Source organism: Dendropsophus ebraccatus, chromosome 1 (assembly GCF_027789765.1).
Source record: "Dendropsophus ebraccatus isolate aDenEbr1 chromosome 1, aDenEbr1.pat, whole genome shotgun sequence".
NCBI classification, from domain to species: domain Eukaryota; kingdom Metazoa; phylum Chordata; class Amphibia; order Anura; family Hylidae; genus Dendropsophus; species Dendropsophus ebraccatus.
This window is the reverse complement of record NC_091454.1, coordinates 88,810,610-88,832,214: the sequence shown is the minus strand read 5'-3', so window position 1 is coordinate 88,832,214 and position 21,605 is coordinate 88,810,610. Positions and strand designations below refer to the sequence as shown.

At 41.4% G+C, this 21,605-nt stretch overlaps 1 protein-coding gene across 1 annotated transcript; it reads right to left on the bottom strand.

Annotated features, from left to right (window-relative positions):
* Positions 1-3,483: 3,483 nt before the first annotated feature.
* IRAK3 (interleukin 1 receptor associated kinase 3) lies at positions 3,484-21,030 on the bottom strand. The gene is made up of 10 exons (XM_069974684.1): positions 20,872-21,030; positions 18,991-19,167; positions 18,049-18,200; positions 16,819-16,883; positions 15,198-15,312; positions 11,901-12,016; positions 11,242-11,440; positions 10,085-10,144; positions 7,264-7,428; positions 3,484-4,394 (listed from the first exon to the last, which is right to left on the bottom strand). The coding sequence occupies exons 1-10, from the start codon at positions 20,987-20,989 to the stop codon at positions 3,963-3,965; spliced, it is 1,599 nt and encodes a 532-aa protein (XP_069830785.1). The 5' UTR covers positions 20,990-21,030; the 3' UTR covers positions 3,484-3,962.
* Positions 21,031-21,605: the final 575 nt, after the last annotated feature.

The window sequence follows — 21,605 nt, the reverse complement described above, 5'->3', positions numbered from 1 at the left end:
AGCGGCGGTCCCGGGCTACACGCGGCACCCGGGATCGCGGCACTTCAAAGCGGGGCCGCCGCGCGGCCCCGCTTTGAAGTGCAAGTGAGGACATAGGACGTACCGGTACGTCCTATGTCCTTAAGAGGTTAAAGTATTATAAGGTTTTTTTTTCGCACGAAAGTCATCTCGTGTAATAGCAACAGAATCCTCCACTCCACAGCTGGGTCCAACAGGCGCGGGTCCAGGTAAAAAAGCATGGCAAAATAAAGTACTAAAAATTTATTTTAAAAAAACAACGCAATGCATTTCAGGATCCTGAAACGCGTTGTCGTTTTTTAAAAATTATTAGTACTTTATTTTGCCATGCTTTTTTACCTGGACCTGCGCCTGTTGGACCCAGTTGTGGAGTGGAGGATTCTGTTCTGTCTTGTGTTGTGTCTTGTATTTGCACAATACCATCAGGTGAGAATCTCTATTTTCTCTTTTTCCTGATGCCCTTCTCCCTGATTTCTACACTATGGAGCGCTGTTCATTTTTATATCCTTTGTAATAGGGCCCTTATATTATTGTGGAGGGGGGTTAAATCTTTATTATCTGGAGTTCCCCTTTAAATACTTGCATGATTAGAGCTATCAAGCTGTAGCCAATTCTTTGTACCAAATTGTTACTTTGCTTTAGACATACAAACTGAATATTGGCATCATGGCTATACATGAGCATAAGATCTTTTGCCATAATAACAATCCCACTCTATAAACAAGTCTGTTGGCTGGGTTTCAGAAAGCATTCAATTAACAGAAAATACTCTAAAATATTGAATATGAAACTGAATCTTTAATTTCTACGCATCTGGCGTTGCAGTCTATCTGTCTTGCAGACTTAAAGCTCCCCCTTGTGGTCATTTAAACTCTGAATACCCCAGCCCCATTTGACTATTCTTTTCAATATTAATTGTCATACCTTAGTTCTGCTTTCTCTTTATTTAATTCTTAAGTATTTATTTGTCTTTATTTATCATTTATATTATAGCAACAAATTCTGCAGTGCTGTACACAGATGTATAAACTCCCATCCATTTTCAGCCCCATCTGGCTATTGGCAGTCTCTGTTTTGTTATTGTTGTTTTTATCTTTCCATGTGTTCTGACTATTGCTATCTTGTTTGCTGAATGAATTCCTTATAGGAATAGGCATCCCAGCGCATAGAAACAACTCTAAACAACACTCTTGGCTGGTTATTTACCAACATTGTCACTAGCGGCGCTCCTGCAGCCGATAACTGGCCCGTGTAAAAGAGACATTGATCAGCGGAAGACCGGGCAAATGCCCTCCGGGGAAGCAGGGCCTGAAGATACAGCCGACGCGAAGAGCAGTGTGGCTGGTATGTATAGACTGCTGTTTGTGATCTGGAAACTGACAGGACAGATATATACATATTTGTGCTATCAGTTTCCTGGGTTGCATGAGCGATACAAAGATCATTCATGCAGCCCATCTGCTCGATTTCTTATGCTGTATAAAGGCACAGCAAACAAGACGCCGATCTCACATACCATAGAAATCCCTTGGTCTAAAAGGACCCTTAGAAGGAAAAGTTTCTAACAATAAAAATATGGCTGCAGGGCTCAAAGATGAATTTTATCAAGCAACTGTAATTGCATGGCTGAATTTTTTTCCACCATTGCTTCACACAGTAATAGTGTCCACTTTGTGTCCCATGAAGTATTTACATTTAATTTGGGTGTTTAAATAGTATTTAGGCTCTACATGCCCTTGTACAGTAAAAAGCAAACAAAAAAAAACAAAAACTAAAAAGCCACATGAAAAACCACATCAAAATCAGTACCACAAACCACACAGCAAAATCTATGCTGATTAGAGATGAGCGCAGCTTAAACACGCTTGAGTCCGATTGTTTGGCATTTGAGTAACGGTGACTGAAGAAGTTGGATACGGTCCTATGGAATCCGGGAAAACATGGATACAGCCACAGGCACTCCCTAGGGCTGTATTCAACTTCAGTCATCAATATTTCAATGCCAAACTATTGGGCTTGAGCATACGAGATTTGCACTCATCTCTAATGCTGATTTTGAGGTGTTTTTTTTTTTCAGACCAAATTTTGCCCATTAAAACATACCTTATAACTGGCTAAAATTATCCCATATACTAGAAACCCCTAAAAAAGTGACTTTACCCCTTCTTTGATGGACCGGGTTCAGTACACTAAACATAGTGTGGGTTGCACTGAGCCTGGACCAGTGAGGAAAGGGTCAAGTCAAGTGATTAGACTCTTTTCCCGCTGTGCCAGGCGCAGTGCAACCCATCTGCGTGCACTCTGTACGGCCAAACAAGGAAGTGGTTAAGTGACTTAACTCTAACTTTGCGGACGTTCGAGCACAGTACGCTCAGCAAGTGGGACAGCTCCAAAAGGATTAACCCTCCGGGGGCCAGCCTGTCCTCCACTTGCTGTGCTGAGTGCACTGCACCTGGCCCAACAAGGAAGGGATTAAGCAACTTAACCCCTTCCTTTTTATAGTAGGTGCAGTACACTCTAGTATAGGGGCCGCAAAGAATCAATCCCAGTGAGGAAGTGTTCAAGTGACTTGCAGCGCTGTGACACCCATCTGCTGTGCTTAGTGCAATCATGAGAGTTACATGCAGAATAATTCCTCCTATTGAAGCCCCTTCTCTTCCTCAATGCTGCAAATACCTCACTTTTGCTCTTAAACTTAAAGGGAACCTGTCACCCCCGGTGCCGGGGTGACAGGCTCCCGACCCCCCGTTAGAGACCCCTATACTCACCTAATCCCGCCGGGTCCTGCTTCTGGAGGTGGTCGGGTGATGAAGATCTCAGCCGCTGCAGCCCGGCGCGCGCGCTGAGAGATGAGTCCAACACCCATAGAGAATGACGGAGCGCTGGACTCTCCTGTCATTCTCTATGGGTGTTGGACTCATCTCTCAGCGCGCCGGGCTGCAGTGGCTGAGATCTTCATCACCCGACCACCTCCAGAAGCGGGACCCGGCGGGATTAGGTGAGTAAAGGGGTCTCTAAGTAGTAATATTCCCCCATTTTGCTCTTGAAGTAGTAATTTTTCCCTCTTGCGTCCCCCAAGTAACAATATTCCACCTTTCTGTGGCCCCCTCCCCTATGCCCCCAGTAGTAATGATCTTCTTCATGTACCCCTAGAAGTGATGATCCCCCTCCTGTGCATCCCATTAGGATGATCCCCCTCCTGTGCCCCCAGTAGAAATTATCCCTCTCCTGTGCCCCCCCATAGAGATGACCCCAACCCCCCCCCAGTAGTGATGATTTGCTGAGTGACCGTGGCAAATACGTCCTGGCTCTAATGACTTGCATTCTTCATTGTGTCTTCTTTTTCAGGCTCTGTACAGTAATCTGGTGTATAAAACCCATTTAAAACATCATTATTAGGATTCACAACTGTTAACTTTGACTGTTAAGAATTGAGAATGCATTTTATATATTTATTATAATATATTTTAAATAAATAAACATACAGAGAGGCAGACAGTATAGAAACATAGGACTCTATTCTCATGATCAGTGTGGCTAGTGGTTGAAAACCCACGGTTAAAAAACTTGTGTGACTATGTGATACCTTTTTAACCTTGGAATAACCTTTTAAATTGAATAATAAATTACACATTAACATATTATAAATAAAACATGTTTATACAACAATTACCACCTGGTAGAAGGCTTTTGAATTATTGTTTAGAAGATGAAAAAGTGCATAAGCGCTGAATGCAACTCATCATGTATGGGGGTAGGCATGAGAAAGGGCACAAGGAACCCTAGGGTAGGCCTTTGTGACACTTTCCTGGGTATAATAAAAGATTTATGACACGTTGTGCTGCTAGGACAGGAATACTTTTGTTATAAGGTATGCTGCTGTGTGTCAAGTTACTTATGAAGTTGGGGGTGGCAGTTTCACTTTAACCTTTATTATTCATTAATTATTTTTCATGGCTTAAGCCATTTGTCAGACATTCCTCACAATATGATGTGCTGTCTGGTCCTGGTGAGCAGCTACACTCCACCGGCCTGCTTGTGTAAGACAGATCAGTCATCTGCAGCTTATGACCATTTAGTGATGTATTCCTGCTATGTATTGGTGTACATAAATCAATTTTGGCACTACATTTTCTGGAGCCTCCTACATATGTCACTTCAGACTGGCTGCATTCACAAGGGGTTATGGTTCGACGTTTTTTTTCAAACAAACTTTCAGACACAGACAAAGTGTCCAGGGTTTCATCATTTTCAACCGGAACATTGGAATTACTCCAAGGCAGTGGACAGAGACAAGGTGGAACAGACATGAGTGTCCTAGGCTGGTCGTCAATGCACTTGTCAGCCATCTTACAGCTTTTAATCATTTCCAGAACCTGCAGGAACATTTACAATCAGTCTCCTATGCAAAAGGAAGGACATTTAACTTTCGTGGAACAACATTACATTTCAATTCCTAATTTCCCACATTATTTATTTTATACCCTGTAGGATCCTAACATTCCATATTTTCCACTATATTATATATATATATATATATATATATATATATATATATATATATATATATAATCGATTGCACACCACATTTTATTTTTAAGTTATTAAAAGAGTGTTCCCATCTCATAAAATGATGGAATATTGCTAGGATATGGCATCATTTATTAATTAGTGGGAGTCTAACCCTTGAAACCCCCCAAATCCTGAGTTTGAAGGGCCTACATTATTAGTTCAGCATTGCAACTTCTTTATGAGCTTTGCCTGCACAGTTGTGCTATGGTCACCTGACATGTATGGGGCTTGAACCGCTGCCGATTCATGTGAATAGGGTCAGGAGCAGACCCTCTCTCTTCTTAGGATTGGTGGAGGTCCAGGAAGTCAGACATCTACAAGTAATGCCATATGCTGAAAATATCCCATAATTTTTTTAAAAGTCTACCCCCTTTAAAAAGGATGTTTTATGTAGACTACCTGTTTTTTATGATAAACCTAGACTGGTGATTGGCCAATCGCTACAGGTCTGTTTTCTTACACCACTGGCATTCCCCCCAAATTATTAAAAATCAAGTATAATTTGCCAACCATTCAAATGAATGTAATAATTGGGCCGGTCAAGACCACCAGGGCAGGAAATGTTCTATGCAAGAGTAGTGTCGTAGCTACCATAGAAGCAAGGTAGGCAGTTGCTATGGGGCCCGTGTAGGAGAGGGGCCCAGGGGAGAAGGTAAGGGCATGTGTTCTTCTGCTTAACCCCTTATGTACTGCAGTGTGTAAGTGACCCAATGTTTACTTACATGCTGCAACACAAAAAAAGGGTTAACAAGCAGAAGACAGAGATATCTGCTTCACTGCACTGATAACCTCTGACCTCTGTTCTCCTGCTGCACAATGAAGTAGGAAAATGTACAGGGGTCAGGGGTTATCAGTGCACCAGCAGTAAAGCAGATATCACCTTGTCTTCTGAATTTTGGGTCACATAAGCCCCTATTACACTGGGCAACTGTGAGGAACAGACGAACGCTATGAGCGCTCGTTTGCTTCTCATTCCCCGCTTGCTGCTGTCACATCCACGGCCGCGGTACATACCTCTCGCCGTGCCGCTGTTGCCCCATCTCCTGCTCTGTGCCGGACCTCCTCCTCCTCCAGCTCCCTGTCAGCTCGACGGGCGCGCCCCTGTCTCTTAGGGAGCACACACGCCTGCTCTGCTAAAATTTAAAGGGTCAGTGTGCCTTTAATTGGTTGCTGCTGTGAAGATCTCCTATAAATTGCAGCCCTGCCCCACCACAGGTGTTGGAGCCTCAACATGCTTCCTAGTGTGTTCTGTCCCAGCTACCTGTTGTTCCTATCCCTTGTTCCTGCACATTGTTTCTCCCATCTGCGGTTCCCTGTATCCTGCTGAATACCTGCCTGTCTCCCTGCCTGCCTGCTGTTCCTGCTACATCTCGTCCACCGTCACTAGCAAGCCAAGCCAGGGGTAGCGACCTGGGGGTCGCCTGCCGCAGCAAGTCCATCCCGCCTTGCGGTGGGCTCTGGTGAAGACCAGCGGCCCCTTAGACTGTGGTGCGGCTTACGCCTCCGCTAGTGACGGTCCAGTGGATCCATGACTCCAGTCATTACAGCTGCCCCCGGGTGAGTACAGAGGATGCCAGCGGCGGTCTGCTGCCACTCCTATTCCTTGGCGTGATGGCAGCAGATCGTTGCTGTATGAGTTGTTTGTCATTCAACATGTTGAAAGACAAATGACTGCAACAATCAGCTGACATCGGTTATGTTGACTGATCTTTGCCTTCTATTACACAGAAGGATTATCGACCGTAACGGACGATATTGGCCAAATATGGCCGAATAATTGTTCCGTGTAATAGGGCCTTTACACACTACAGTACAAAAGAGGTTAAGCAGAAGGTAGTCTGCTCCTGCACCTATGTATTTAACCATAATGGGACCTTATAGGTAACAGTGGACTGACAAAGCAAGCAGCCAGTTGCTCTCTGCTCTGCAAAAAAAATCTAAGTTAGGCAATATATGAGCTTGGGTGCATGTCTCATCGGACCGGACCTAGGTCCGTGTAGAAATCCAAAGAAGTATAGAGGAGAATGCACATCCAAAAGAAATCTTCACTTTAATCACACCAGTGCAACGTTTCGGCTATAGTAGCAGCCTTTCTCAAGCTTGAAACGCTGCCAAAACATTGCACTGGTGTGATTAAAGTGAAGATTTCTTTTGGACGTGCGGTCTCCTCTATACTTCTGTGGATCTCTGCTCTGCCAGTTACTCTTGTGGTTGCAGCCAAGATTCTGCCTCTGGACACAAGATTTTCTTTTTTGGCCACATCACAGAGCATATACTCTATCTATATATGTATCTGTATATGTGTATATATATATATATATATATATATATATATATATATATATATATATATATATATATATATATATATTTCTCTGTGTTGTGCATAGAGGGGGGGGCTATGGGGCCCCGTGAATCCTAGCTATGCACCTGCGCAAGAGACCTTTTTTTACAATATTCATATGCTCTAATAGGACAGATGGATAGTGTATGTCTCATTGAGAAGTCTCCTTTAATGTAATGTACTCAGTACACCAGAAATCCATATTTGATGAGCAGAATCACATCTGGAGTACTCCTTTGAAACAAAAAAGACTAGTCATTCAAATTGCATACTTTAACTAGCATTGGGGTAGGTGTAATTAGTAGGTATAACAGAACATGAAACCTCACCATTTCTATTGTTGGTCTCTTCTTAGCACGCAGTGAAGTAGCTACAATAGATATATCCATAAGTTTGGATGCAACACCAAGGGGCCAGTTTTTAGCCTTTTTATCCACAAACTGGAGAAGAGATTCAACACCACTTTTATCCACATGATTCCAAAACATGTCTCTCTGTTCATGGATCCAAATAAAATTTTAATTCAAATTTAGGACTTGAAATGAGAAGTAAATACACAGATCAGTAGAAAGCCTGATAAATAGTTGCCCAGTAGATATTAAAGTTAAAAAAAGAAAAAGAAGCCATGGGAAATAATGGTTAAAGGTATGGTCACAAGCTACAGATTTGGGCTATGTTCCCACACAGTATTTGTGCTCAGTATTTTGGTCGGTATTTTGCAACCAAAACCAGGAGTGAATTGGAAACACAGAAAGGCTGTTCACACACTTTTGAAATTTAGTGGATGGCCATAATTTAACAGCAAATAAGGGCAATTATTTACCATTAAATGACGGCCATCCACTAAACATAGCCTTTTTGTGTTTTCAATCCACTGGTTTTGGTTGCAAAATACCGACAAAAATACTGAGCAAAAATACTGTGTGGGAACATAGCCCAAATCTGTAGCTTGTGAACATACCTTTAACCATTATTTCCCATGGCTTCTTGAAAGCCATAAAAGCTAACATGTCTAACATGTCTCCTTGATCTAGCAGTTATCTAACAGTGTCAGCAGTTTGGAACTTGAATTGTAGCTGATAGATTCCATTTACATGTCAAAAAAGGGGAGGCCTGGAACAGGCAATAGCTTTTACTGGCTATCACTCTTAGGGTACGTTCACACTTACCGGATCCGCAGCGTATTTTCTGCTGCGGATCCGTAGCGTATCCGCAGCAGATCCGCAGCAGATTTCATTTAAATAACTGAACACAGCATCAAATCTGCACCATCAAATCTGCTGCAGATCTGCTGCGGATCCTGTAGGTGTGAACGCACCTTTAAGGTCCTATTACACAAAACGATTATTGGACGATAATTGTTTAGTTCTCGCCGCAGAATTACGGCCGTAGTTTTGCGGTGTGTAACATAGCTTTATGTTGAATGGGATCCGGGCCGGAGCGTACACACATCGTACACGCTGCGGCTGGGAGCCCATGCGGCGCTGGAACAAAACTGACAGGAATTCAGTGAATTCCAGCCGCAGAAAGACCTGTCAGTGCACACAGTGAAGCGAGCGGCTCGGGCCGGGGTCACGGAACTGCCGGTCTCATACAACGTGTGAACATAGCCTAATAGTTATGTTAAAAGGCAACGATTAGGCAAAATGTACAATGACAGCTGATCATGGTCTTTTAACATGCTGAAAGAGCACGATTTGTGCAGCGCTGGTCTGCTGCACATTGCTCCGCATAATAGCAGACCACCGCTCACTTCAATAGGCAGCCCAAACGATCTGAGGATCGTTCAGACAGCCCCTCCTGATGCTCCCTGTGGTCCCCCCTGCTGCTCCCCGCTCACGGTCTGTGCCTGTGGTAGCACAGGCAACGAGCAGGGAATGAAAGCAAAGCAAGCACTGAGCTGACAGGTGTTGTGCAGGGAACAGAAAACAGTTCAAGCCTTCTCCTCCCCAATGCTAACTACCTCTTTCCATGTCTTAGAAGACACCATCATCACGTGCAGACTAAACCACGTCCACAGAAGTGACCAATAATTGCAGAATGTCTCAGATGTTGTGATAATATGTAACTTAGTCATCTCAAGCCTAGCTGGACCCCTGTATGTATATTAAGGACCCTCCATTCTCTCTATCATCCATGCTTCTTTCTAAGGTATAGTTTATTCAGTATGCATAATGCGGCTCAGCAATGCTAAAGAACCTTGAGTAAGTGACATATCATCATTACTATGTTTTTCATTAAAATGTTAAAGAAGTGGCCAAGCCCAGATAAATAGATTTGGAATTGGACTGTAAATTCTCTTTAGGTCTACACGTCAAATTTCAAGATTTGAACACTGAGACATTTGTGCCAGAGTTCTATCAGCATGAAAACCAGCACCCATTCACTGCAAGGGAAACAACTCTCCTTGTACAAGATGCTGAAAAAACATTTCAGAAGTAGATTGTGAGCAGATTATGTTACATTTTTAGGTTGCGCTTATTTAGTATGCATAATGGGGCACAAATATAGAGGCTATGGGCTTAGCTAAGGTTTTCATTGAAACAGTACAGGCTATTTTAAGAAACTTTGTTATTGGGTTTATTAGCCGAAAAATGCATTTTTATTATGAAAAAGCAGTTTGAAGTTCTCCCCCCTGTCTACATTGTTCTCTATGGAGAGGAGAGGGGAGGGGAGGAGGGAGATGAGGCACCAAAACAGGACAACAAAGAGTTAATTTACAGCTACAACACTGGGCTATCTCATCTTAAGTCAGCACTGACCTCTCTGACCTCTGTTCTCTGCTCTCTGTTGGTGACTAATCTCCCTCCTTCCTCCTCCCCCCTCCCACTGATGTAAAAGAGACGAGATTTCCTGATAACGAGCAGTGGATGAGAGAGAGGGGGGAGACCTGGGGAAAGGCTTTTTGAATGCAGAAAATGGCATATTTGCCTAATAAACCCAATTACAAAGTTTCTTAAAATCGCCTGGACTATTGATTTCTGCAAAAAAAAATGAAATGACAGTGACACTTTAAAGAAGTGGCCTAACCCAGATGGCAAAGTGAACAAGCCCTATAGGCTTACCATGTGCTGTAAACTAAACGTATAGAATTATACATGTTGGTATTTTCTATATATGTATCATTAATTGTTAAATAATAAATCTCACCAGATATGTACTTTTCGATTCATTAAGAACTCGACATGCACTTAAGACTTCCATCATCACCTTCAAAATAAAGGGAAAGTAGCATTAGAAAATTACCCATTATTTAATTTTTTTTTTAAATAAATCAGTCATCGTAATAAAATTATTGATCGATGACTGGAAAAGCATTTCCCCTTGACAATGACACCTGAAGATCTCTGAAGAAGAAGGGTGGTCAATGTACCTCTGCTAACAAAGTTGCGTTGGCAGAAAAGGCTTCATTGATCACAGCAGTATAGGATTTGGTCCTTCATTGGTTTGAATAACACAAGCTTGTGGTAGCAGCATTATCGTCTGGGAAATGTTGTGATGGCATTCTTTGGGCCCACTGTGTAAAGTGCACTTTTGGGTATGAATCCATCCTTGCAGATCACATTCATCCATCCATACATGCTGATCTTTCAGCAAGATAATGCTACATGTCACATGGCTAGAAATGTTCAACACTGGTTGGAAGAAGATGACCATGACTTCCAAATACTACGTAGTCCCCTAATTCCCCAGACTTGGTGACATCTGTGGGACCACCTAGATTGTTGTGTTCCCTCTACGTATCCTCCTTAATGCACACTTCAGCAGTCGTGGGATGCACTGTAGTCAGCATAGCTACAGATAACTGGATTTCAGTTTGTGTGGCACAAACTGAAATCCATGATACCTATGAGATGGCCTAGATTTCTGCCCTAATTTACTCTACTTCTTCATGTGAATTATAGTAAATCTCCCCCTACCCTTCCTCCTAATCGCTACTTGCCAACATTTTGGACTTCATGTTTGCCAACATTTTGGACTTCTGTCTGCCAAATAGTGGCAAAAAGCCTGTCATTTCCCTTCATTGTTTTTATGATTCATATATTTTGAGGTTTATATATTAGCTCATGAGAACTCAAACACTTGCATTTTTGGTTGTTTCTTGAGCAAGACTTCTAAGTTTCAGTAATGCAGGTATTTTAACATTTGCACATAAACGTCTCACTTGGACTCACATGGTTTCTTTATATAAAAAGAGGTATACATTTTAATCAAGCTCAGAGTCACTCTTCCTATAAGTTGATTTGCATAGGAAACCTCTGTGATAAAATTCATCATTAAATGAAAAGCGGTTTTTACACACTCACAACTCCATAGCTGTACACATCAGTTTTCGGTGACAGTTCTCCCCTCCTAATGTACTCCTCTGGCAAGTATCCCAGGAACTGTAGGGTGGAATGATTCATCTTTATGGTGTAATTGTGATTTATCTGGTAAGATCTCAAATGGACCATGGCAAAGTCCGAAAGCTTTGGTTGAAAATGCTGATCAAGCAATATATTTTTGCTGGAAAAAAGGAAAAATTAACTAGTAAGTATAATATATAGAATCTGCTCATTTTAGTTATACATTTCAGACCACACTAATGTAATGACTCACAAAACAAATGAACCCAAGCCTACTTAAAACCTGACATGACAAGGGAGTATATACTTACTACAGCAATACGTCTTTATAAGGCTGGGGCTATGCGGGGCCTTGTTCCACACAAAGATGAAAGGAGAGTGCTGCACAAGTGCGATTTTTGGCTCAGGACAATCCTGCAATACACATTGCAGTAAAGTCAGCTCAAGCCGCCAATTTAGGCAGGGCTGGCTAACTGTGTAATGTGTATAGGGACTCTTGACTCTCGCTTAACAAATGATGTTGACCAAGTTGTGATATTTTAGGCTATTGAAGCTGGAATGCAGCCTGCAACCAGGTAATAGAACCTGATATAAAGATGAAATCACATATTTTGTGTTACCTAGTTATGTTTCCACAGATGACCGGGCAGGGTTTCATTCTGTGCAGATAGTAAATAGCATGTGCTATACCAAGCAGAATGTTGTAACGTTTTTCCCAAGGCAGAGGAGTAATGTCCTGCCAAAAAAAATCAAATAAATATAAATGCCAAGCAAATTATCTACTGCTAGAGTGTTATTTATATAGGGGTTGTGCTATAACAACAACTTATCAGCTATCCACAGGGTAGGTGATAAAGGTCTAACTGGTGGGAGTCTGACAGCTGGCATCCCCACAGTTCACAAGAAGGGGTGTCCAGAGTTATCCTGTATGAATTGTTCGTTGTTAAGTAGACACACTGCCACAGACTGGTTCAGATAGCCAGGTAAAGCACTTGGCTATCTTTACCAGTTCCACATAGCTTAGATAGAGTAATGCTCTTACCTGACAGTTGCTCCATTAACACAGAGTATCACATAACTGTTTTTGTGATTGTTGGGGGTCTCAGCAATTAGACCCACATTGTTCAGACACTTATCAACTACCCCTCTAAGCCAACCACAGCTACTGTATCAGACAAATAATGAGCTGTCCAGGTTCACCTGTACTACACTAAATGTGATCTAAACAATTGTATGCACTAAATATCCTACTGGGATCTCTTTCCAGTGCAGAAGGTTGGAATGAGAATGAAACACACATCGTCACACAACAAAGAAAGAACATATTTGTACTACATTTGACTACATCATGAGCCATCATGCACTTTGGCTTGCTGTATGCAGTGGAGACCCCCAGTGTAACGTGGTGTCCTACCACAGGTGTTATTATTATATACACCCTTTGTAAAAGCCTGTACTTATTGTACTTATGTGGTGATGAAAGTAGTGATAAAGTTTCGCCACTAGATGTCGCTGTATTAGATATGTATGTTCAGTAGCTGCACAGCTGAAGTGTATAAAGGGTTATTATTTGTATGTCACATGGATCTGCAGACCAATAGGAATCCGTACTTCTTCTCTCATATCACCTCTCTCTTTACTTCTTTTGTTTGCACTCTTCACCCACTCACAGCGCACTTTAGATGCCCTGGAGGAAGGAAGTCACCTGGGTACAGGAAGTGTGCATGTCTTTTTGTGTTGGACATTGTAGAGGAAGGACGCAAGCTGCATAGCTCTCTACAGGGGTCCTTTTTGGGCCCTGGCCCTCTGCCAGGTCCCCCATCCCCTAAAGGGTCAGTCTTAGCTAGAACCCTGTATGGGTAGGAAGCAAGACAGTACACAGCTTACAGTTTCTTCTCAGTGATGCTACACAACACTATGCAGTGTTAAACCCCTTTCAAGAGAGGACAAGTCAGAGACAACCTCAACCCACGCCGTGGACTAGGAGAGTCACAGAGCAGGACAGTATCCACAGAAGAAGTTAGGAACTGATCCAGATAGAGCAAAGGTACAGTAAGCCTATGAACTCTATCTCTCTAACTCTATCTCAGGGAAGCCTCAGCATTCTGCTCAACCCAGGTAACAAGGTCTGGGCCTGTGTCCCCATCAAGGACAGTTCAGCCAAATCTAGTAGGCATAAGGTGGTGTGAAGACTAATCAATACATGGGCACAGGTGTTCTTCTTCTAAGCACTATTCTACCTCATCCTCTAACATCCCGGCAGAGCACAGTTGGGTTGAGACTGTCACAACATCCTCCACTTTGCTTCTCTGTATCGCTCCACAAGCACGACTATATCTCACACTGCATTCCTACTACACATTCAGTTGCTGTATGGTCAAGTATCTGTCTAACAAGTGTTATCAAGTGTATTATCTAGTGCTTTATCAAAACTAACATAATTTTGTAACCTACTGTAAGCAAGTACTTTCTAGTAAAAATTAACTTATTTATGGTAAAGAAACTCTGTGATCTTTCGCCTTCCACCGACACAGTACACACCACAACCTTGGGACACTTCCTCTTTCTGTGGGTGGCAGATCCGATAGTCCAGGAGAGTCACTACACCACTCTGGCCATCCATGATCATACTATGCCAAGGGACCCCGTAGCAACCCGGCAGGACACTGACCCCAGGGTAAAAAGGTACAACCGGCCTTGTAAAATAAAAGCAGGTGTGCCCTTACACCTGTGTGCCCAACCGACACAGGTGTCACGATATAACACCTCAAGGCCCGGCTGTATCTTGGCCAACCCCAACTGGGTGGAGTCACACTTCACTACCTAGCAAGTGACCGGACGACCTTCGATATAAACCTACAAAAAAATCTCCACAATGATCAATTTACTCAGAAAAGTTCATTTATTTATTAATTACATCAAGACAAAAAAAGGCCCTCCCATAAAAACATATACACATAAGACATATTAAAAGCACAAACAGGGGAATCTAGTACAGAAATTCCTGTTGTAATTATAGGGGACTACAGGTCACAGGATACCATATACTCAGTTTATAAAATCAGTGGCAGGATGGAAGTAGGAGCATTAATTACGTCAGCTACAATAGTCTCATAAACACATAAATAATAATATTGCACAATCCACTTGTATAATATATTTAGCAGCAATCAAAGTATTAGCTAAAAATAGTAACACAGCCTAATAGCAGCAATATGTTTAAAGTGGTAAACAGTATGTATATCACTTATTAAATATCAATTGCACAATGCCCCTAGGCTGTAAACAGATAGACGCTGAGGTTTGTGGTATAGATCTCACATCCAAACCTACTACCATCCCTACATTTGTCCTACCCCGGATTCCTGCATCCCTTCTACCAATATACTGACCCAGTGGCCATGTTGTACCGGTTCCCCCTCTGCCACACTCCAACGCGTTTCGCAACCGCTTTGACGGGGAGCGACCTTCGATATAACATCATCACTGGGGGCTCACACCACACTATCCCCTTCCCTCTGTGACACGGCCAAACTTGATTCTAATTAAGGGCGCATCACCGAGGGGAGGGGATATCGGTACACGCCCGGCCTGCCTCCAGTGCATAGAGTCGGGCGGAAGGCAGGTAAAAAAACCTGCCCCGATTGCAGAAAACGGGCTGCATTTTGAAAAATGGACTGCGCCACCAAGATCTCCACGCCAACACCAACTAGGTGATGAAAAAAATAATCATTAAGCGAATTGGTACATGGACATTTTAATCCACAACAAGATGGTGAAATCTGGGAATGCATACTCATGAGAAGCTTTGACACCAGCACATCAAGACTCAATATGTATGTGCTTATATATACTAATTTGGTAAGATTTTAATGAAGAATTTACAAATAACAATAATAAAACAAAATACAACTTACAGCACAATGTAGTTTGTGAAAGAGCGATCCATTAATCATATTTGGGTAGACCAAACATGTTAATCCTCCTGCTGTGATGTATCCAACCAATTTTATAATATTCACATGTTGAAATCTAATTATAAAACAAATACTGTGTATAGAATAAAATTTTAATAGTAACAGAGAGTTTAAGACATCATGTGGTACTGTAGTAGAGGACGGAATTGATTTACAATATATAATATCACTATACAAGGGTCCGCTTACTGCATTAGTTTGAAATCAACAACCCATAATTTTAATAAGAATTTGTGCTTTAGTTTATACAACATCCACATGCAGAAAAAAAGAGGAATCTTATCAATTCTTGGCATTAATTCTATTGTAGTAATGGCAACCAGTGGCCCAGATGTGGATTACCCCCCAAACTTTAGAAATATCCATTTGTAAATGTGTAAAGGTATACAGCTCCAATACAGTTCTTTTCCTGAATATGGAACCATTTCTCCTCAGATAATGATGAATACATACTTTATCTGCAGCATATTTCTTTGCTACTAAAAAAAAATACTTATTTATCTGATTTTGACAGATCCTATTTTTTCCTATGGAACTCTAAATGCCAGTGCATCAGTTTACATAAGTCTTTATCACTTTCAGCCTGATCTTTTTTTTTTTTATTAATATAATAGGCCATGATATTTTTCTATTTTGAGGTTAGTCACCTCTTTCCCAGGACCCTAGCTGTTGTGCTCCATAGTATGTCTAAGTGCTAAGCAATTAAAGGGGTTATCAAAAACATGGCCACTTTTGACTCACTCTTGTCTCCAGTTCAGGTGCGGTGTGCAATTAAGCTCCATTTACTTCAATGGAACTGAGTTTCAAACCCCACCTAAACTGGAGACAAGAGTGGTGCAAAAGTGTAGCACTGGATAACCCCTTTAATGTTTTGTAGTGACAAAGAAGCCATATAATGTGACACTGTGTAAATGATAAAAAACAACTCTCTCTACTACTGTACAGGAATGGACTTGCAAATGGACACCCAAGATCTCCCATTGTCAGGGACCATAAAAGTGAGATGCTGGGGTCTTATGGGCAATGCATTGCCTGGTCAAAGCAAATTTTTCAACTTTTGCTGCTAAATACCATATGCATGAATAACATCTAGAAATTCTAGAACATTTACTAGGGATATATACCAAGCCAAATATCTATGTAAAAGGAAAAACTACCCATCTGCAGACGGCTCTTTGGTGGTTTTTGCCCCTTGGTCAGTACAAAGTAGCAACTCTTTGCTACTTTGTATGCCATTGATGCCATGACACTAGGTCTCTCACTTGCCAGTCAACACTCTACTCTGTACTTACAAAGGAGCAATAACCCTGAAACAGCTGTCTACAGATGAGTAGTCTTTCCTTTTGGAGAGATAGTTGGCTTGACATATATCCTTAGTCAATTCCTATCCGCGGCGCGGGTCCGCTTACAATTTCCGACTCTTTTGCATGCACAGGCCCATAGAGTTAAAATTAATATTAGTTTTCTAATGTATTCATATTATTGGAATTACTTAACTGATAAACATTTCAAAAGATAAAATGTTCTAATTATACTAAAGATAATGCTATAAAATACTAGCCTAGGTAGACTTGTCCATTTTGACATAAAACACTTGAGTGTTTTCTGATCTTCGTCTTGATTCTTCTGCAGGAACAGAAAAAGTATAACAATACAGTAATGTGGTTTTAAAATGAATACTCTATATTTTTAAGGGGCTACCCAGCATTAGGAAAACACGGCCACTTTCTTCCAGAGACAACACAACTTTTGTCTACAGTTTAGCTGCGCTTTGCAGTTAAAGAAGTATTCCACAACTTTTTTTTATCTGTTCCCCCGCTGCACGCTGGCACATACACTGTACTCACCAGCAATGATCGGCGCTGCTTTGTTCCATTCCTGCGATGCCATTCAAATCCTGTGTGCGGTGACGTCACTGCTCTTGTGACCCCTCTTCTGTCTCCATGTCAACTGAACGCCGGAAGTCACACTCTCCAATGCATCGCTATGAGAGTGCTCTAATAGAGATGGATTGGAGAGCGTGACTTGTGACCTTCAGTCGACATGGAGACAGAAGGGGGGGGGTCACAAGAGCTGTGACGTCACCGCAAGTGAGATTTGAACAGTGCCGCAGGACCGGAACAAAGCTGCGCAGGGTGACACCGATCATTGCTGGTATATGCGCCAGTGTGCAGTGGGGGACAAATAAAAAAAAAAAATGTGGAATGCCTCTTTAAGCTCTATTTACTTGGAAATGGAACTTACAAGGGAACTAAGTTGCAAAACCTGCATCCAAACTGGAGACAAGAGTGGTGAAGTCTCTAGAAGAAAGTGGCCATGTTTTTCAGCGCTGGATAACCCCTTTATTATAGTAATAAGGAAAAGTTGACATACATAAAAGCTTTGAGCAGTCATCGCTAGGTGTCAGGAGATGTCTGTTAAGTGCTGCCCCCCTTAATATTGCTGCCGTAGGCACAGTGCCTAATAGCAAATACAAACCCGTGTATAGCCTGTATACACATGCATTCTACATTGTTTATTATTGGGACTGAGTTGTCAGGGCACATAGTTCAGCGTTAGGCTAGGTTCACACTGCGTTTTTGCAATCCGTTTTTTTAATCTGTTTTTGCAAAAAACGGATGAAAAAAACGGATGCTTTTGTGTGCATTTGTTTTGATCCATTCTTCCATTGACTTCCATTGTAAAAAGAAAGGATCAAAACGGATTTGTTTCTTTTAACGGACACAACGGATTGCAAGAACGGATTGCAAAAATGCAGTGTAAACCTTATTCATAAATAAATGCATTGTACCTGTTTAAGCAGCTTTACCACATACAATTTTTTCGTAATTTCTGCTGTGAAAATGTCAAAAAAGTGTCCTTGTCTGATTATGAAATCATTGTGAAAGTTGTGAGTTGCTTCTGCGATCTCTTCAAAACTCACGCGTGACAGGATATTTGTCTCTGTGAAAAGATGAAAGCCTAAAATATTATTTCCTACTATTTATAATTTTTAAGGTTTAGTACAATAGTTGGTCAAGAAATGAAATTTGGCTGAATCCAGTGAAACAGATAGTTGGGTACTTTTAAAGCACTTGATTACTGTATAAGAAAAAAGAAATAGGTTCTAGATAAGAAATTTCATACCTTATCCCATACTATACCATATATAGTTGTTGTTATTATTTATTTTTAAATCTGCCTTGAATCCAGAGGCCTGACCTGTATAAGGGGTTACCATAGAGAATGTACACATATAAAGCAAGATTAAAGGGAATGTTCCAGTTGGAGTAGTGTTTGTTTTTTCACTGCCTGGTTGGCGGTGGCGTGGAGAACATATGGACGTGGAATGTTGAGATATATATATATATATCTGCTGCAATCCCTCACAGTTTCTGTTCTGACATCTTTACATTTACCTGCGGAGTAGATGCGTCACAGACACAAAGCAGCAGTGGGAAGTGGCAGGGACTGTGAGCGGGTCAGATCAGCAGGGGTTGGGCAGGTCAGTACGGTAGTAGTTTTTATACCACTTTCATTTTTTTTCTATGGGGCTGAAATACTCATTTAATTCCCAGCTACATTCAGCATTTATATAGTCCATAGCAAATAAAGAACAGGCTCATAAAAAGTTGCTATTGGGAAGTATCCAGCCTTGTCATTCATCAACTTTTTCATTCAACTCCAAGAAAAAAAGTTTCCTATGCTGTTGCTAGATATTTTCTAACATAGGCAATGAAGAAATGGTATATACCAGTAAATAGGGTGATTGCTCTTTGATTTCCCATTTCTTGAAGAACTTCCAACAAGTCACCAACTGTCTTATTTTTGTGTGCCCAGCTCCATAGCATTTCTTTTGTTTGGCTTTTATCTTGTCCCGCACACATTTCAATTTTGCGGAAATTCATCCAATCTGTAGAGATGCGCTCACCTAGAAAAATAATACCAGTATTATTAGACAACAATTATAGTACAAGTCATCATGAGTAGTTTTAAGTGGGACAGACTAAATGGGAAGATGTACTGGAAGGGTAAAGCAAAATTCTCCATCCCAAAGCATTTGCAAAGTCTTCCGACCCTTTTACTTTTTTTAACATTTTCGTATGATGCTACCTTGGGCTAAAATTAAAAAATAATTAAAAAGAAAATTTCACCCATAATTCTGCTCTCAGTACCCCATAATGAAAAAGTGAAAACAGAATGATTACAGAATGTAATTGAGAAGGAAAGACTAGAACGCATCATTAAAGTGGTTATCCAGCGGTACAAAAACATAGCAACTTTCTTCCAGAGACAGCACTGTACTTGTCTCCAGTGTGGTTTGCAATTAAGCTCCATTCACTTAAATGGAACTGAGTAGCAAAACCTGCACCCAAACTGGAGACTGGGTCTACTGTCTCTGTAAGAAGGTGGCCATGTTTTTGTAGTTCTGGATAACCCCTTTAAAGGGGTTATCCAGTGCTACAAAAACATGGCCACTTTCCCCCTACTGTTGTCTCCAGTTTGGGTGGGGTTTTGAAACTAAGTTCCATTAAAGTAAATGGAGCTTAATTGCAAACCACAACTGAACTGGAGACAACAGTAGGGGGAAAAGTGGCCATGTTTTTGTAGTTCTGGATAACCCCTTTAACATATTCAGACCCATTACTTAATACTTAGTTGAAGCAAAAGTCTTCTTCTGTCAGGTTAGATGGTGCCCCAATGGGGCCAAAGACAGTCAGGGGCTTGTTTACATCAGCTGTCTCAGAAGGAAGGGGGGAAGAGGGAGAGACAGAGAGAAATGCTAACACACAGATTTACGTGTTTTTAGCAGAAAGCAGCAGCTGAGAACTGGGAGAAGGAGACTAAACAAATTGTTAGTCTCACCATGGGCAGCTACATATCAAAACTTGTTTGAGTAGAATACCCTTTTAAGCCTTTCTTGTGTTGTCTTGTTGGAAGGCAAAACTTTAGTCTATAGTTCAGAACACTCTGGATCAGGCTTTTATTAAGGATATTCCATTCAGCTTTCCCTCAACCCTGGGCCCAAAGCATACATTTCATATATGGGGAATCAGATATAACTGCTAAATAACATCTCAATTGTATATACCATCATATGACTGCATCCAGCTTCCTTTTCAATACACTCAAAGTAGCCATTTTGGAGTCCCCTACACTAAAATATAGCAGACATCCTCCACAATTTCAAAGTAATACAGTGGCAGTAATACCAGACTGATTAAAGGTTGTGTAAGATTTTTTTAGTATTGTGTAGTACTATTTCCTCATGTGCCAGTCAGCATCACACAGTCATAGTCTTGCTTGCTCTGGGGTGCCGGCTTATAATGAAGTGTAGTGTAGATATGTTGCAGTGGGTGGGGGGGGAGGAAGACTCTGGTTAGAGGGAGGCTGCAAAGTGTTGCTAAGCTTATGCCCCCCCCCCCATACACCCCCCCCCCCATACACAACAAAAGTATTACAGGTTTTAGGATGACAAATGAGGCAACTGGGATGAACAAAAAACTTAGGAGATAAAAGAACATCTTAGCAACTGATACAAGCTATTTCTCATTTTAAGGCAATGGAAAACCTCGTGAATATATTTTCAATGCTTTTTTATAATATTTAGCATCTCAGTGCATTACAGACTTACCTAAACCCTTCCATCCTAAATCTCCATCACTGCAGTCCATGAGTTCACAGAAATGTTCCATAATAATAGGTGAAACGTTGAATAGAGAATCATTTAGACTGATTAAATGCGCAGCCATAGCAAAAATATCCAGATCGACAAATCATAAACTGATGTGGTATGTGTGTGCTCGGCATGAAATAGAAATCCTTAGAGGGCTGGAATTTCCCAGTCCACGCCCCATAATAGAGTGGTTAGTTAAGCAAGGAAATCCTGTAGTTGCGCAAGTTCTGTATGCTTACCAAACAGCTGTAACCATGTGTGAAGGGACACTGTATACCTCCTGGGTATTTGCACTGTTACTACAAATCAGTTATCTTGCATAACTGCTAGGGCATGAAAAATGAATAGAGAGGAAAAAAGTAACAGAAAAAGATCTATGGCATAAAATAAAACACATCAGCTATATACAGTTTCCTTTAATTTTAGATGCATTAGAGGACACTCAGCTTTTTTTAAACTTATTTACTTACTTTTTAACTTACTTTGTTAATAAGCACTCCAGGTTGTTGTTTTTTGGGGGGGGCTTGCCCATATCATGCACACTTATCATCACTGGTCCTACAGCAACATGTGTTTCATTCTAGCGCAACATTTCATTACTATAACTTGATCTTGTAATCACCTGGCTGACCCACAGAAAATCCTAGTGTTTAACCCTTTCACGACCTGGGAGCATTGATGCCTCAATGCCC

Coding starts and splice junctions, on each gene's coding strand:
- IRAK3 (XM_069974684.1), bottom strand. CDS start 20,989: ATGGCTGCGCATTTAATCAGTCTAAATGATTCTCTATTCAACGTTTCA. Junction 16,884..18,048: donor TGGTAAAGCTGCTTAAACAG/GTACAATGCATT, acceptor CTGTTCCTGCAG/AAGAATCAAGACGAAGATCA. Junction 10,145..11,241: donor ATGTGTACAGCTATGGAGTT/GTGAGTGTGTAA, acceptor TTTATTTTGAAG/GTGATGATGGAAGTCTTAAG.